Raw genomic sequence first — 19,286 nt, 5'->3', positions numbered from 1 at the left:
ATATACATTTTTATCGGTATGGGGAGGTGATAACATAAGGAAAAGTACCCACTCCTGTGATGACTGGAGGTTGCACAATGGAAACATGACAGTATTTGGGTATATGCACATAGGGTTTCTTTGAGGCCATCACAAATGATGAATTTTCAAGTGGAAAGTGCTTCAGAAATCTCTCTTTCATTGGGGAGTTTTTGGAGGAGTTTTTCAATTTTTGGAGTGGTTCTTGAGAGGTTTTAAGCATTTTGGAAAAAATTTTCCTGAAACATTTTTTTAAGCTTTTTGATTGGACCGTGCCCTATTTGGAAGTTTCGGGGAACTAACATGCACTTTCTTCTCTCCAACCAGGCATTTTTCAAAACCCAAAGTAGAAAAAAAAACACCCCAAAGACTAAACATATGACCAGCAAAGTGTTTTACAATAGCATTGAATAGGAAGAATTCTGGAGCTATTTTTCATCCATCTTTTGGAACTGACCTGCCTGAAAAGACTCTTCAAAAATATCTAGTGTCCTCTTTGTTCCTGGCTGTCACTTCTGCTGCTTTCCATAATCTCTACGCCCTGCTCACTTCTTTTTATTCACTTTCCTAGAGGATGTATGTAGCTACATCAAGTGTGTGCAGCTTCTTTTTCATAGGTGGCTTCCACCTAGAGTAATGTCTCCTTGTGTTGGAGATTAGTGAGCATGCTCTGAGATATATGCAGATTGGAGGACTTAACCGTTCCCATTACCTGTCATCTGTGCCGATTCCTCTTCCTGTATTACTTGCTTATATTTGAACAGAAAGGAATTATTTTTATAGGTTTCTTGATGGCATCCAAACTCAATACGGCAGATATTAGGTACATAGTCTGTACTGGGAGGATTTCAAGATTCCACATTCATTGTTCAAATTAAGAAAGATTTATAACTTGGGGCCAATTCTACAGAACTCTGCTTTGTAAAGACAATGATTACAAATGGGCTTCATAATGTTTTATTGCCGAACGTCCGCAGATTATGCATGGAACAGAATGCAATTAGTTCCAACGTTACTGCGTCTAAATATTTAAAAAGGCTAAAAAGGCAAGTAAATGTTATAATGATTAAATTAAAAAAAAAGTAATAAGTCTTAGAAAGATTTGTGATAGACTCAAATGTTTTAGAACCTATCAATATTCATCCACTGGTAGTAAACCTTTATGGGAATAATGAACGGCTGTTATATTGTCACTACAGTTTCTCTATAAGAACAGCTGTTCAATTCAGAACATATGGGTTGGATTGGACCAATGACGTTCCAGAAGATCCTCCAGTGATACCATAGTCACATTGGTCCACCAAAACCCAACTGGATCTTCATTCATGTGTGGCCAGTCAATGGCTGATTAATAAGTGATGGGTGTTGGTCGGATTTCCACTGTCGGAATGGTAAGGACCACAAGAGCAGAAGAGCTGGATGGGTGAGTGATTAAATTGGTGAGTAATGGTTATTTCCAACATATTTTCAACGTGTAGTCCAAACATCCCAGACAATCACTTAAATCACCATTATTTAATACTCTACATTACAACCTGAGAGGGCACTAGACAGAACTTTTATTTGGGAACTATATAGGTGTCCAAACATTACATGATATTTGTTGGGCATTATATGGTGCTACTCGAATGCTTCTTTATTGTATTTTGGGCACTGTGTATGAGTATTATTTGGGTATGATATAGTGTTATTTTTATTGTTCCTACAAAGTATGAAGGCATTGTTGGATCACGATATGTTGAAGAGAACTTATTATCAAGATTTTAAACCACCCAAAGATCGGTCATTGAACCAGCGCTGCCCCCGTGACTGAAATCCGGACACTGCTTTTGGAATAACATTCATTTTCTCCCCGCAGGCGCTGGGCAGGTTAGTAACGATGTCAACCTACGGATGAACCTCATATCTGCAGGTTAATAGCGTTTTTTTCTTCTGACAGGTACCTTTAATGCTTAGATAAAGGGATTTTTTTCCATTCTGTGTATATGAGAGTTTTTTTAATTTCTTTACAGTTAAATGAGATAATGACATAATAATGTCACCACCTCGTTTCTATCCTGGTGTGTGGCCTCTAGCCGTTCTTCACCTTGTTGATCATGCTCTGAATTATCCGGTAAATTTGCCCTAATTGTTTTTTATGGAAAAACCTATTTAAGCAAAATATACAGTATACTTAAAAGGAACCTGTCACATCCAAGAGCTATCTGCTATTTAATATCGTGGTAATCTGCAGGTAAGTAAAGTTTAAATTATGTGTACATGTATGTTTATTACATTTTTTTCACCGCTAATTACACTGTGAGTGCAGCTGCAATCAATCCCCAACATGATTGACAGCTTGTTTTGCATGGAGGCTGCACACACGCGCTGCACATGCACGCTGCACACATGCGCACTGCAGAGCAGGATGTCAATTAGTAGTGCAGGGGAGTGATTAAGGCGCACTAAAACTGAATAGCTGCATGGAGGACATAATTTCATTGCCCCCCCTACAGGCACTGCAGGATGCAAATGCTATTTGCCTGCAGATTAAACCTATATCTGCAGGTAAATAGTGTTTATGGATGAGACGGGTTCTCTCTAAAGGTTGTTGTTCATTTTGGTTAAACGCTACATTGTCAAGTTTCTCTTGGCATTAAATCTGAGATCTGTAGGGAAACATCACAGTAAGTGTTTAATTTCCTTACAGCGCCACCATGGGAGAAATTAGGCATTGCTTGGTGTCCATTCCCATCAATGTAGTAATGCAGGACAGGATGAGTCCAACAGTCAACACTCTTTGAAATACCGATAAGGAGCCTGAACAGATCATTCCCTATGATTACTCATCCATTCTGATGATGGGCTTCCTGAAGTAGGGAACTTGTTAGAAACTATGTAACTACTTGTACATTGCTGGGTAGGTTACTAAAAGTGAATTAAAACATAACTTCCTGGGACAAAAATCGATTTTTAATTGCTGAGAAAATCAATTTTGAACTTTATGTAAATGAGGCTGGAAGTGAACTGAGGGCAGGCTGATTCTCAACTATTTCGACGATCTTCTGCATATCCATCTGTCTAGTACCATCCTCATATGCTCTATTAAAGTCATAGTTACATAGTAACATAGTTAGCAAGGCCGAAAAAAAGACATTTGTCCATCCAGTTCAGCCTATATTCCATCAGAATAAATCCCCAGATCTACGTCCTTCTAAAGAACCTAATAACTGTAAGATACAATATTGTTACGCTCCAGGAAGGCCTCTCTTGAACCCCCCGACTGAGTTCACCATCACCACCTCCTCAGGCAAGGAATTCCTGGTTCTCACTGCCCTAACAGTAAAGAATCCTCTTCTATGTTGGTAGAAAAACCTTCTCTCCTCCAGACGCAGAGAATGCCCCTTGTGACCGTCACCTTCCTTGGTATAAACAGATCCTCGGAGAGATATTTGTATTGTCCCCTTGTATACTTATACATGGTTATTAGATCGCTCCAGGTAAGTTTGTCATTAACTAGGATCTCCAAGTTCTTCTCTATGTCAGATTTACCCAGTTGTTTCCCGTTCAGTATATAATGGTGATATTGATTCTATCTTCCCATGTGTATAACCTTACATTTATCATTGTTAAACCGCATCTGCCACCTTTCGGCCCAAGTTTCCGACTTATCCAGATCCATCTGTAGCAGAATACTATCGTCTCTTGTATTGACAGCTTTACATAGTTTTGTATCATCTGCAAATATCGATATTTTACTGTGTAAACCTTCTACCAGATCGAAGAGAAGAGGTCCCAACACCGACCCCTGCGGTACCCCACTGGTCACAGCGACCCAGTTAGAGAATCTACCATTTATCAGCACCCTCTGCTTTCTATCACTAAGCCAGTTACTTACCCATTTACACACATTTTCCCCCAGACCCAGCATTCTCATTTTGTGTACCAACCTCTTGTGTGGCACGGTATCAAACGCTTTGGAAAAATCAAGATATACCACGTCCAACGACTCAACTTGGTCCAGTCTATATCTTACCTCTTCATAAAAACTGTTTAGATTGGTTTGACAGGAGCGATTCCTCATAAACCCATGCTGATATGGCGTTAAACAGTTATTCTCTTTGAGATAATCCAGAATAACATCACGAGACTTACTGGCCTATAATTTCCAGGTTCACTTTTAGAGCCCTTTTTGAATATTGTTACCACATTTGCTATGCGCCAGTCCTGTGGAACAGACCCCGTCGCTATAGAGTCCCTAAGTATAAGAAATAATGGCTTGTCTATTACATTACTTAGTTCTCTTAGTACTCGTGGGTGTATGCCACCTGGACCCGGAGATTTATCTATTTTAATCTTATTTAGCCGGTTTCGCACCTCTTCTTGGGTTAGATTGGTGACCCTTAATATAGGGTTTTCTTTGTCATCAAGAACAGATATGAATCAAAATGGTTATGCCATTAGGCAGAGAATAACAAAAAACCCTTGCACTTGTGAGGAATCTGCCCTCCTTCGGTGCACTTGCAGTCTCATTTCCAGAGATTCAAATTTCTTTTTCAGGAATATCGATTTGTGACTAGGAATGTATGATTGGATTACACTTGTATTTTACTACCCTAGTCAGTAATGTAATTAGATTGGTGACCTTAAAGCTTCTAACAGATTCCTTTAAATTATCGAGCCTTAAGGTACCTTCACACTAAGCGACTTTGCAATTATAACGATAGCGATCCGTGACGTTGCAGCGTCCTGGATAGCGATATCGTTGTGTTTGACACGCAGCAGCGATCTGGATCCTGCTGTGATATCGCTGGTGGTTGCTGAAAGTCCAGAACTTTATTTGGTCGTCAGATCGGCATGTATCGTCGTGTTTGACAGCAAAAGCAACGATGCCAGCGATGTTTTACAATGGTAACCAGGGTAAATATCGGGTTACTAAGCGCAGGGCCGCGCTTAGTAACCCGATGTTTACCCTGGTTACCATTGTAAATGTAAAAAAAAACAAACAGTACATACTCACCCTCTGATGTCTGTCACGTCCCCCGGCGTCTGCTTCCCGCACTGACTGTGAGTGCCGGCCGTAAAGTAAAAGCAGAGCACAGCGGTGACGTCACCGCTGTGCTGTGTTTTACGGCCGGCACTCACAGTCAGTGTGGGAAGCGGACGGCGAGGGACGTTACGGACACCGGAATGTAAGTATGTAGTGTTTGTTCTTTTTACATGTACACTGGTAACCAAGGTAAACATCGGGTTACTAAGCGCGGCCCTGCGCTTAGTAACCCGATGTTTACCCTGGTTACCCGGGGACTTCGGCATCGTTGGTCGCTGGAGAGCTGTCTGTGTGACAGCTCTCCAGTGACCACACAGCGACGCTGCAGCGATCGGCATCGTTGTCGATATCGCTGCAGCGTCGCTTAATGTGACGGTACCTTTAGTAAAAATCAATAGATCATACCTTGTACGGTAAACTGACCTGGATAATGATATGCTGACCTTTTCCAGGTATAAAGGAATGCTAAAGCAAGTGGGAACAAAAATAATTTCAGGCCACTCTGGTGTTAGTAGGTCACAGCGCACAGTAATGTAGGAGGAAGTCATTTGTGACCTTAATCGCCTGCAGTTCCAGTTCTTCCATTATCCACTCTCCCTGTAATGTTAGGAGCAGGCTATTGCACACAGTTTGCCTTTCACAAACTCTTACTATTCCAAGTCCCATTAAGTTTATTTTTGTACATTAAGTCTGCACATTGGGCTAGAATTTCATTTTCCGGTAGAGCAAACACCATCTTTAATCTGCAAGCATTTAGCACGTGTTAATGGCATTTAAAGATCCTGCTACCGATATGTAGAAACTATATTCTTCATATTCTATCTAACATGTAATGTTATATTATAAAACGTGCTCCACAGTAGAATTGCCCATATATAGTGTATACATATAATTATAGTTGAATTAAGTTACTGGGTCCCATTGCAAGTTTCACGAAAAGTTAAAACTGGTGCACATACCAGTTCAATATGTTCAAGAACTGTCCCGGTTCTTCTGATTTGTAGCTTTCCATATATGTATGGTCATACACATGTATCCTGGACCCACTGTGCCACGGGCCTGGCTTACCCAGGAGGGGCACGGCTAAGTGACTGCCTGGGTTTCACTAGACCTCCTGATGGTGGAGTTAGGCTTGTGCAGAAGGTAGCCGCAAGGTGCCACTTCTGGGCAGTCCCCGATACTGCAGCAGCTGACTCCAAGGGTCAGGGTTGCAGTCACGGAAATGGACTCTGAGTCACAGGCAGGAGAGAATTCAGGTACTGGTTCTGGTTCAAACAGTGCTGATTCTGGAACACAAGACAGGACAAATACTGGTTCCGTTACAGGTTCTGGTACCATCAAAGTGGTTTCAGGTTCAGACAACACAGGCATAGGTTCTACATTAGATAGCATTGGCTTCAGGAACAGGTTCTGGTTCAGACAACATGGATTTCAAGGACAGGAATCTGGCAACATACTAGTTGCATAATTTATGTAGGGAAATTACAGGGGTTGCTCAGGCACCTTCCTACTGGGGAGGGTGCATCATATACCTGATGCCTCCTAGTTATTGGCTGGGGATGACTGCCGATAAGTCTTTTAACTGACCTGAGATATAAGAGACTAGCATTCCCATACAGGAGATAATCCAGCAGCTGTCGGCTATACACTATAGCTGGCAACTTGTTGCATCAGCCATGATCATTGTTTAGACCATCCATATCTGTTTAACCCCTTAGATGCTGCTGTAAAAAAATGACTACATCATATAAATGGTTAACAGAGTGTGGATTCTCCCTCTTTATCCCCATCGACACCCTGAGATCATGATTGTGTGGTCCTGATGTTTGTCATGGCAATTCACGAGCAAATAGCGGCCTCAGAGTCTGCCGGCTACAGCGGCCTGTTAAAAAGTCAGCGACATTTAGGTGGTAAAAATCAAGTTTTTCATTCCGATCATGCCACTTTGTATTGATTACTGAAAAGCACCTGAAGGGTTAATAAACTATCTGACAGCAGTTTTCAATGTCAGGGGGTGCTGTTTTTAGAATAGTATCAGTTTTGAGGGTTTTCCAATATATAGGACCCCTAAAAGTACTTAAAACCTGCATAGGTCCCTAAAAAAAAAATTTTGTAAATTTCCTTGAAAAATTGGAAAATTACTGTTACATTTGTAAACCTCCTAAAATGCTAACAAAATAAAATAACATTTTACAAATAGTGCTGATGTAAAGCAGACATGTGGAAAATATTATTTATTAGTGTTTTTCTATGGTATGGCTGCCTGAATTAAATGGATAATCATTCAAAGTTTTAAAAGTGCAAATTTTTTACATTTTTTTTAAATTTCTGATATTTTTTTTTATAAATAAACACAAGACATATCAACTTAAATTCACCATTATCATAAAGTATAATGTGTCATGAAAAAACAATCTCAAAATCACTGAAATTTGCTGAAGCATTCCAGAGTTATTACCACATAAAGTGACACTGGTCAGATTTTTAAAAATTGGCTCTGTCACTAAGGGGTTAAATAAATTGATTTGCAGATCATTTATGTTAACGCAATATCCATCAAATGAAGTCATATTGTACAGTGAGTATTTTATTGTACTTACAGCAGCCTGTCGATGAGTATTTGATAGAATCCCATGAATCTTTACTTTTTCTTTTTCCATTTGATCGATGTTGACCCATAAATCTCGACTGGCAGAATCCAATGGACCAAACATTCTAGAAGTATAATACTTGTGATCCATGTCTTCCTGTAACACAGAGAAAGATTTATTATAAGAATTGTTTTTCTCTAAGATCAATAATACTTTACTTTTACATAGTTAAAAAAAAACTCTGTAAATTGTATTACATTATAAATAAAAGCATAATTTAGTGTAAAAAATAAATTTTAATTGTAGACACAAAATCCGTACTGCCTTGTACATAAAGGACACATTAACTATTCAGCTCGATCACTCTCGGCTGTTGTATTCAAATTAGATCGCTTATCATTTAATTATTTCCCAATATTAAGTTGATAACCCTGACTGATGCCAGGAACCACAATGAATTATGGTCTCAAGTTACCAAATATTCTGTTCATTTAGGTCATGGCAATTTATTTATTATTAATACTTCTGAAAAGATAGCTGGCAAGTAATGTCATTAATTGTTCCAAGGATAATCTTTTTGAGGTTAATTAGCTTATACCGATATATGAGAATAAGGATTTTAGTGCAATTAACCTATTAAATAATACATCTGAAAGGCAGAGAATGAAAGGGTTCTGTAAAGCAATTAAACAAGAAATGAAGGACCTGAAGATCCTCAGATGTGTTAAATGAATGATGAAAACTCCAAATTTCGTACAAAGTCAAAAATTACAGGCATGAAGAATTGCTTTCTGTGATAAAGACAATCAATGGTTCAAGGTCTGGTCTTCAAAACTATTAGAAGTCAGAGAGATGTAGCATATGTAGAAACAATGTCCACAATACTACTCCTTTAATGCTCTGTTCTGGGATTTTTTCTCACACAACCATATTTCCATTTTAATTTAGTACAGATCCAATATACCAAGGTCAGACTGGCCCGCCAGAGGATGAAGGATCTTCTAAGAGCTCCAGTTTCTGACACTACTCCAAATTTTTTATGCAGCAAGATCCCAAAATTCCATCTGAAAATCAACCCATTTGGAGTAAGTCAGTTGCCACTAAAGTCTACTTCAAAGGTACGAGCGCGAATTCAGAGACAAATGTGGTCGCTCATTAGCAAGAAGGTTCCATCCATGCATGCAAAGGACATACGTATCCAAATTAAAAGGGGCAACCGGGCCAGAAATTCATAACCCCCATTGACATTATTAATAGATTTAATTAAATATTTACACCCCAGTTATTACCATTTTTAGCAAAAGTGGTCTATAGTATCTCAGAAGACACTCCCTTTGCATCCCAATCACTTGAGGCTCATCTAACAGTTTGATCAAAGCCTGGAAAAAAACAAATGTCTGCCCTAATTTTCCTCCAATATCATTAAATAATGTAGATGTAGATTATTCTCTAAAATTATTGCAACATGGCTCTCCCACTACCTTCCCTCAGTTATTAGCAACAATCTGGTTGACTTCCTTAAGGGCAGGCACATTCACACTGAAGGCATCAAAACTATGAATTAACACATATAAAATTAGCCACCTTTTGCTTTGATGACTGCTTTGCACACTCTTGGCATTCTCTTGATGAGCTTCAAGAGGTAGTCACCGGGAATGGTTTTCACTTCACAGGTGTGCCCTGTCAGGTTTAATAAGTGGGATTTTTTGCCTTATAAATGGTGTTGGGACCATCAGTTGTGTTGAGCAGAAGTCTGGTGGATACACAGCTGATAGACCTACTAAATAGACTGTTAGAATTTGTATTATGGCAAGAAAAATGCAGCTAAGTAAATAAAAAGGAGTGGCCATCATTACTTTAAGAAATGAAGGTCAGTCAGTCCGAAAAATTTAAAGTGTCCCCAAGTGCAGTGGCAAAAATCATCAAGCTCTACAAAGAAACTGGCTCACATGAAGACCGCCCCAGGAAAGGAAGACCAAGAGTCACCTCTGCTTCTGAGGATAAGTTTATCCGAATCACCAACCTCAGAAATCGCAGGTTAACAGCAGCTCAGATTAGAGACCAGGTCAATGCCACACAGAGTTCTAGCAGCAGACACATCTCTACAACAACTGTTAAGAGGAGACTTTGTGCAGCAGGCCTTCATGGTAAAATAGCTGCTAGGAAACCACTGCTAAGGACAGGCAACAAGCAGAAGAGACTTGTTTGGGTTAAAGAACACAATTAATGGACATTAGACCAGTGAAAATCTGTGCTTTGGTCTGATGAGTCCAAATTTGAGATCTTTGGTTCCAACCACCGTGTCTTTGTGCGACGCAGAAAAGGTGAACTCTACATGCCTGGTTCCCACCGTGAAGCATGGAGGAGGAGGTGTGATGGTGTGGGGGTGCTTTGCTGGTGACACTGTTGGGGATTTATTGAAAATAGAAGGCATACTGAACCAGCATGGCTACCACAGCTCCTTGCAGCGGCATGCTATTCCATCCGGTTTGCGTTTAGTTGGCCCATCATTTATTTTTCTACAGGACAATGACCCCAAACACACCTCCAGGCTGTGTAAGGGCTATTTGAACAAGAAGGAGAGTGATGGGGTGCTACGCCAGATGATCTGGCCTCCACAGTCACCAGACCTGAACCCGATCAAGATGGTTTGGGGTGAGCTGGACCGCAGAGTGAAGGCAAAAGGGCCAACAAGTGCTAAGCATCTCTGGGAACTCCTTCAAGACCGTTAGAAGACCATTCCCGGTGACTACCTTTTGAATCTCATAAAGAGAATGCCAAGAGTGTGCAAAGCAGTCATCAAAGCAAAAGGTAGCTACTTTGAAGAACCTATAATATAAGACATAATTTCAGTTGTTTCACACTTTTTTGTTAAGTATATAATTCCACATGTGTTAATTCATAATTCTGATGCCTTTAGTGTGAATGTACAATTTTCATAGTCCTGAAAATACAGAAAAATCTTTAAATGAGGTCTGTCTAAACTTTTGGTCTGTACTGTATACAGATGACTTGTTGCTCTATGTCTCTAACCCAATGATCTAATTTTTCTCTATAATAAAGGAATTCAGAGAATTCAGCCATGTGAGCAATTTTGAAGTCAATTACTCTAAAAAAGAAGCCATGAACATAACTTTTAAGGCTGGACTGGCCCAAACACTAATTTCTAGACAAACGCAATTAATTACCTGAGTACACAAATTCCCAGGAACTTGGATGATCTGCATCGTATAAATTATAGCCCCAACATTGAACAAATGTTTCAAAGTGTAATGAATTATAATTTGAAACCCTTGTCCTGGTTCGGTCGTATTAATGCGACCAAAATGGATATTTTACCAAAACTTATTTATATGTTCCAGACCGTTCCTCTCTGCGTTTCTCAGACCCTTTTCTCCTGTCTCAACAAGGCTATTAACAAGATTGTATGGGGAATGTCGAAGCTTAGGTTATGTTTTAAAATATTGTATAGTACCAAAAATAAAGGGGCTACTAGTCTGCCCGATCTAAAACGAATACCATCAGTTTGCAATGCTTGTCACAGCAGTGGACTGGTTCAAGTCTGTGGAACATAAGCAATGGGTGAAACTCGAAGGGAACCTCTCTCCCTGAACTCTCAAATCTTTACCTTGGATCGGCAAAATAATAATGAAGGGGTATAGGTAACAGTGGACAAAGTAAGGAAACCGTTAGTATCAATTCCATAGATGCCTAAAAATAAATAACCATAGTGGCTGCAGTGAATCATGAGAAGTAAAAAGGACAGGTCACAGTAGACAAAATGACAAAGACCTTAATAAGGTGCAAGCTCTGTAAGTGCCTTAGAATCATATGACAACAATGACTCAACCACTATCCCCTCAATGCGCGTTTCGCAACCGCTTCATCTGGGGAACTCTGCAATCCACCTCTTACCTGTCGGCATACCTGGCTCCTCCTTTGAGCAGGAAACATAGTGCAATGTCATCATTGCGATGTGACAGATTGGCTAATCAAAAGAGGAGCTGCAGATACCGTCAAGTTGGAAGAGTCTCATAGGGTTCCCATCCATCAGCCACCGGATGTTAACCTGGTCGCTAGATTAAGGTCCTTTGAATTTATTCGCTAAACTATACTATTAGATTTTATTGATAATGTACTCTGTGGATGCGATGATATCTACAGCACCCACAATAAAATATAAAGTGCATACATGTGGTGTATATGTGAAGGCTCCTACAATTATGTCATCCGGTAGCCAAAGGAACCTCAGTCTAACGCTTTATAATATAATGCAAATGCTATGCGTCGATGGTTAACGTATTACACAAAGAGTTATTTTAATATATTTTTGTATTGCAGTCCATTTTCTGCCATGAATGCTCCGCTTCACTTGGAAAGACCACTGATTTTTCAATGGAGAATGAAAATTGTATCCATGCATGCAGTTCGTGACAAATAGTATATGAGTACCATTTCCCCTAAATTATATTTGAACACATAGTAAAAATAGCTTAAAAAATTGTGTATTTCAGTTTATTTTCATATAGTAATCACACCGTACAAAATTGCTACATTTTATTTTTAAGGTATTCATGGATCTCATCTTATGGAGAAAGATGCCCATAACTTTTACAGGAAATTCAGCTGAAGCAGCCGTTTTTGTCAACAGGTCAACTAATTAATGTGTATGGGGTATGGTGACTGTCACTCAAAAGCAGATGTCAGAAAGGTGGGAGGGGAGTTCAACTGTCTGATACATAAGCTGATGTTTAATGGGAAGCTATTATCAGAAAATGACCTATTGTAGGAGATAAGTTGATGTTTAAAGGGAAGCTATAATCAGAAAATGACCTATTCTTTAACTCAGGTTTTTTTGTATTAAATGCATTTATTTAAAAAAATTGTATTTTTGGTTTAACATATTGCAATCGGCATAAAAAATAGAACTCTTGCACTTTTCACGCCGGCCATTGGGGCATATTTAGACTCTTATTTTTGTTTCAGGAAACAACAGGTGTATTAGCCATAATGATCACATCCTAACCCTATCTTTTTTATTGCAGTATTTACTGGGTCTGTGCAGAGGTGATTGTGAAGGGAGGAGGAGGTGAGCTGTGACATCACCTATTGTGATTGGTGGATCCTGTGTTATCAGCTTTGTATAGAGGTGTTATCAGTCATTGTACAGGAGGAGGAGATGAGCTGTGACATCACTTATTGTGATTGGTGGATCCTGTGTTATCAGCTTTGTATAGTGGTGTTACCGGTCATTATAATCCTGCCTTTGCTGATTTGAAGCCTGCTCAAAACTCTTCCCAAAAGGACAGGAAGTATAAGTCTATAAAGCCCCAGTGGCCAGTGTGAAAATTGCAAGCTTATTAATCTTGTTTTGTTTTGTTTTTTACTAAAGATCATAATATGAAAAAAAAAAACACTGTTAAATGTTTTTTTTTAAAATACTTGTAACACAAAAACCTAATTTAAACAATATGTCAGTTAATGGTGTCTTGTAACAGTTTAAGTTTTTTCTTAAGCGTGTATGTATACGGAGGTGTTGGATGGAATAGCAGACAGCCAAGTAAGCATTTGAACACCAACAATGTAAGGTATTGTTAGGACTGGCGTAACGCACCAAATAATAATATTAGAGAATATGAGGTGCTTTCGCAGTCCGGGGTTCAGAGATGATACCTGCTGCTGAGTAATGGCGGATGGATGCTTGCTTACACTTGAGTTAGACCTCACCCAGTGTGAATGGAAGCGAACTCTGTTGCTTCACAGAGTCGCCGTAAATACGGTGCAATCCGCTGGATCGCGTCTTCTAATGGCCCCCAAAGTATGCCTCCCCTCTCAACATCCTTTTCCATCATCCTCCAAGCACCGGGGCTCAGGCTAAACCTATATGGCGCTCAAGTGCATCTACCCCTCTTTGAATGGGCTTCATCCCTCATTGCCACCAGAGAATTCCTTGGAGGTTAAAGTCTCTGCAGCACTTCTTCTGCCACCCTGGACCTTCGGCCTCCAAGGTGGAAAGGATTTGCCTTTTCAGTGCTTCCATTTTACTGGGCCCAGTATGCCCCCTTGTGCTTGATGGCCTCACTGGCCTTAGGTAAGTGAACCATTCTCCTCTTTCTTACTATCTTTGTACCCCTTGAATCCCATCCCTTCAGCATTCTTTGATTTTCAAATCTCATCTAATCATATCATGTCCCCTCCTGGAAAAAAAAGTCCACCTTACAAAAACACCCTTTACAGTCTACAGCCCCTTCCCTAAGCAGCTTGCGGCTGTATAATTCTTGATCTGACTAGATAAAGAAAAATTTGGCAATGCATACAATGACAGTCACGAAAGCGTAAAATATAAGTGACATACTGAACCAACTTCACAATTTTTGGTCAGCAGTACTGTGTATTTCCTTAAGGCTTTATCTAACGTCCACTATTATTCTGCTACATAATTTGGTGATTTGGAAATTGCACTTATTTTTGACCTTATAAATTCTGAGCTGCTCTTGACTTCTATTAAGTTTTCATTATTATACATCTTGATATTTTAAAAATTAATCAATTTATCATTTACATGTTTAAGTTCACAGTTTCGCCCAACTAAAACTTACATCATGAGAAAAAAGATCTTCGCAGTTCTCCTGGTCCATTTGTATCAGATCTAGCGGTATCATGATCCACCCTTCCTCCCAGATATCACACCACTTCATTATTCTAAGAAAAAGGTTTTGCAACTCAATAAAGCATTTGGCTGGCAAGTAAAATTAGTAACGTGACTATTCCTCTTTAGGGTTGAGCGAAACGGGTCGTTCATTTTCAAAAGTCGCCGACTTTTGGCAAAGTCGAGTTTCATGAAACCCGATCCGACCCCTGTGCGGGGTCGGCCATGCGGTACGCGACTTTCGCGCCAAAGTCGCGTTTCAATGACGCGAAAAGCGCCATTTCTCAGCCAATGAAGGTGAACGCAGAGTGTGGGCAGCGTGATGACATAGGTCCTGGTCCCCACCATCTTAGAGAAGGGCATTGCAGTGATTGGCTTGCTTTCTGCAGCATCACAGGGGCTATAAAGGGGTGTTCCCGCCGACCGCCATCTTACTGCTGCTGATCTGAGCGTAGGGAGAGGTTGCTGCCGCTTCTTCAGAAGCAGGAAGAGTGATAGGCAGGGTACATAAAGCTGCAAACCGCTTGTGCTGTAGCGATTTCCACTGTCCAACACCACCTTTTGTTTGCAGGGACAGTGGAAGCTACATTTTTTTTTCCTCAGCGCTGTCGCTCATTGGGCTGCCCTAGAAGGCTCCCTGACCCTGACAGCTGCGTTGCTGTGCCTGTGTGTGTACGACGCTGTGCAAACCAACTGCTTTTTTCAAAGCACAAATCCTCTTGTTCCTTCCTTTCTGCACAGCTATCTTTTTTGTTTGTCCACACTTTTTATTTAATTTGTGCATCAGTCCACTCCTTATTGCTGCCTGCCATACCTGGCTGAGATTACTGCAGGGAGATAGTAATTGTAGGACAGTCTCTGTTTTTTTTTTTTGTGGGAGATTAAGATTGGCATTTCTGCTAGAGTGCCATCCCTGTGTGTGCCATCTCTCACTCAGTGGGCCATAGAAAGCCTATTTATTTTTTTTGCTTGATTTGGGTTCTAAAATCTACCTGAAAAAAAATCACTACATCAATCAGTGGGAGAAAAATATTGGCCTCAGTCAGGGCTTGTGTGCCACTCCTGACTCCTGTGTGTGCCATCTCTCACTCAGTGGGCCATAGAAAGCCTTTTTTTATTTTTATTATTTGGTTTCTAAAGTCTCCCTGAAAAAAAAAATAAAATTCAAACAGTGGGAGATTAATATTGCCCTTTCTGCTTGTGTGCCAGTCTTGACTCCTGGGTGTGCCATCTCTCTCTCTCAAATTGTGGGCCATAGAAAGCCTATTTATTTTTTTGCTTGATTTGGGTTCTAAAATCTACCTGAAAAAAAATCACTACATCAATCAGTGGGAGAAAAATATTGGCCTCAGTCAGGGCTTGTGTGCCACTCCTGACTCCTGTGTGTGCCATCTCTCACTCAGTGGGCCATAGAAAGCCTATTTATTTTTTTGCTTGATTTGGGTTCTAAAATCTACCTGAAAAAAAATCACTACATCAATCAGTGGGAGAAAAATATTGGCCTCAGTCAGGGCTTGTGTGCCACTCCTGACTCCTGTGTGTGCCATCTCTCACTCAGTGGGCCATAGAAAGCCTATTTATTTTTTTGCTTGATTTGGGTTCTAAAATCTACCTGAAAAAAAATCACTACATCAATCAGTGGGAGAAAAATATTGGCCTCAGTCAGGGCTTGTGTGCCACTCCTGACTCCTGTGTGTGCCATCTCTCACTCAGTGGGCCATAGAAAGCCTATTTATTTTTTTGCTTGATTTGGGTTCTAAAATCTACCTGAAAAAAATCACTACATCAATCAGTGTGAGAAAAATATTGGCCTCAGTCAGGGCTTGTGTGCCACTCCTGACTCCTGTGTGTGCCATCTCTCACTCAGTGGGCCATAGAAAGCCTATTTATTTTTTTGCTTGATTTGGGTTCTAAAATCTACCTGAAAAAAAATCACTACATCAATCAGTGGGAGAAAAATATTGGCCTCAGTCAGGGCTTGTGTGCCACTCCTGACTCCTGTGTGTGCCATCTCTCACTCAGTGGGCCATAGAAAGCCTTTATTTTTTTATTATTTGGTTTCTAAATTGTCCCTGAAAAAATCATTTTATCTTATTTGGTTTCTAAAGTCTCCCTGAGAAAAAAAAAAAGGTGGGAGATTAATATTGACATTTGTGCTTGAGTGACAGTCCTGCGTGTGTGGCATCTCTGTGATTTTGTGCCACAGAAAACAGAGTGTGTAACATTGTGCCTGATTTTCCTTGGGGTCTCACCAACCTGTTAAGGGATATTGAAATCATTCTGAAGTTATAGCTCACCGTGTAAGTTGTTTGACAGCAACAAATAAAGTTACTTTAGTTAAGTTTTTAAAACAATGAGGAAGTCTGGTGCAAGAGGTCGTGGCCGTGGGCGTTCATTGTCAGCTGTTAATGATGGTAGTGGTAGTGGAGCATCAGGTGGTCGTGGGGATAAAAATATTCCACCTAAGTCTGGAGCTGTGGAGCCAGTTTCGTCATCTGGCTACACAAGGCCTCAAACGCTCTCTTTTCTGGGAGTAGGAAAACCGATTTTAAAGCCGGAGCAGCAACAGCAAGTTTTGGCTTACGTTGCAGACTCAGCTTCTAGCTCTTTTGCCTCCTCTTCTGAAACTGGTAAATGTGAAAGCAGCGCGTCGCTTGTGGATGTTCACGGTCAGGGACAAGTCGCTTCCTTGTCCTCTTCAGCAAAAACTACAACAAGAGAGAAGGATGCAGCAGGCGACACAACGGGTTACTCCATGGAGCTCTTTACACATACCGTCCCTGGCTTAGAAAGTGAAACACTTAACAGGCCATGCCCATTACAAGTAGATTCTGACATGGAGTGCACTGATGCACAGCCACAGCCAGAGTACTATGCTGCTCCTTTGACTCAGACCACAACATTGCCCTCTCAGGGTACTGATCCACAATCAGACCCTGATGAGACTATGTTGCCCCGCCACGAACGCTATACCACCGACCGACACGGTGACACAGACGAAGTTGCACACGAGCTCGAAGAGGAGGTAATAGATGACCCAGTTGTTGACCCCGATTGGCAGCCATTGGGGGAACAGGGTGCAGGCGGCAGTAGTTCAGAAGCGGAGGTGGAGGAGGGGCCGCAGCAGGCATCAACATCGCAACAGGTTCCATCTGCCGGGCCCGTATCTGGCCCAAAACGCGTGTCAAAGCCAAAACCTGTTGGAGGACAGCGTGGCCATCCGGTTAAAGCTCAGTCTGCAATCCCTGAAAAGGGATCCGATGCTAGGAAGAGTGCAGTCTGGCATTTTTTTAAACAACATCCAATTGATCAGCGCAAAGTCATCTGTCAAAAATGTTCAACTAGCTTAAGCAGAGGTCAGAATCTGAAAAGTCTCAATACTAGTTGCATGCATAGACACTTAACCACCATGCATTTTCAAGCCTGGACTAACTACCAAACGTCCTTTAAGGTTGTAGCCCCATCGGCCAATGAAGTTAGTCAGCAACGCAACATCCCTTCCGTCACTGTAAGGCCACCATTTTCCGCACCACCGGCAGTATCTGTGCAGGTTTCTTTGCCAGCCAAAAGCAGTCAGGGTCAGGGAATCACCAGTTTTGTAGGAGGAAATATTGCTTCTAGGGCACCGGCGGAAACAATACCGTCTCCAACCGTCTCTCAGTCTGCCATGTCCACCGGCACACCCGAAAGTTCCACGATCTCCAGCTCTCCAGTCCAGCTCACCCTACATGAGACTCTGGTTAGAAAAAGGAAGTACTTATCCTCGCATCCGCGTACACAGGGTTTTAACGCCCACATAGCTAGACTAATCTCGTTAGAGATGATGCCCTACCGGTGAGTTGAAAGCGAAGCTTTCAAAGCCCTGATGGAGTACGCTGAACCACGATACGAGCTACCCAGTCGACACTTTTTTTCCAGAAAAGCCATCCCAGCCCTGCACCAGCATGTTAAACAGCGCATCGTCCATGCACTCAGGCAATCTGTGAGTACAAAGGTGCACCTGACTACAGATGCATGGACCAGTAGGCATGGCCAGGGACGTTATGTGTCCATCACGGCACACTGGGTGAATGTGGTGGATGCAGGGTCCACAGGGGACATCAATTTCGGGACAGTTGTGCCTAGCCCACGGTCTAGGAAACAGTTGGCTGTAGGCGTTCGCACCCCCTCCTCGTCCTCCTGCAGAAGCTACAGCTCTTCCACAGACTGCAGTCAGCCAACCACTCCATCGGCAGATGACACTGTTGCACACCAGTTGTCCCATTATGGGCCAGCTACTGGCAAGCATCAGCAGGCTGTATTGGCTATGAAGTGTTTGGGCGACAACAGACACACCGCGGAAGTTCTGTCCGAGTTCTTGCAACAAGAAACGCAGTCGTGGCTGGGCACAGTAGATCTTGAGGCAGGCAAGGTAATGAGTGATAACGGAAGGAATTTCATGGCTGCCATCTCCCTTTCCCAACTGAAACACATTCCTTGCCTGGCTCACACCTTAAACCTGGTGGTGCAGTGCTTATTGAAAACTTATCCTGGGTTCTCCGACCTGCTCCTCAAAGTGCGTGGACTTTGCTCACATATCCGACGTTCGCCTGTACACTCCAGCCGTATGCAGACCTATCAGCGGTCTTTGAACCTTCCCCAGCATCGCCTAATCATAGACGTTGCAACAAGGTGGAACTCAACACTGCACATGCTTCAGAGACTGTGCCAACAGAGGCGGGCTGTTATGTTTTTGTGTGAGGATACACATACACGGGCAGGCAGTAGGATGGCGGACATGGAGTTGTCAGGTGTGCGGTGGTCGAAGATACAAGACATGTGTCAAGTCCTTCAGTGTTTTGAGGAATGCACATGGCTGCTTAGTGCAGACAACGCCATAATAAGCATTAGCATCCCCCTAATGTGTCTGCTGATGCAAAGTTTGACGCACATAAAGGATCAGGCGTCTGCACCAGAGGAAGAGGAAAGCCTTGATGACAGTCAGCCATTGTCTGGTCAG

At 41.6% G+C, this 19,286-nt stretch overlaps 1 protein-coding gene across 1 annotated transcript in view; it reads right to left on the bottom strand.

Annotated features, from left to right (window-relative positions):
* Window positions 1-19,286, bottom strand: part of PLXDC2 (plexin domain containing 2) — a 542,926-nt gene that overhangs the window by 259,952 nt on the left and 263,688 nt on the right. Inside the window, exon 3 of the mRNA XM_077268328.1 lies at window positions 7,648-7,794. Within this exon, the coding sequence (XP_077124443.1) occupies window positions 7,648-7,794 (147 nt within the window). The remainder of the gene's footprint in view (window positions 1-7,647; window positions 7,795-19,286) is intronic.

This window comes from Ranitomeya variabilis, chromosome 6 (genome assembly GCF_051348905.1).
Source record: "Ranitomeya variabilis isolate aRanVar5 chromosome 6, aRanVar5.hap1, whole genome shotgun sequence".
NCBI lineage: Eukaryota > Metazoa > Chordata > Amphibia > Anura > Dendrobatidae > Ranitomeya > Ranitomeya variabilis.
The sequence above is the reverse complement of the archived record's forward strand: the minus strand, read 5'-3'. Positions and strand labels throughout refer to the sequence as shown.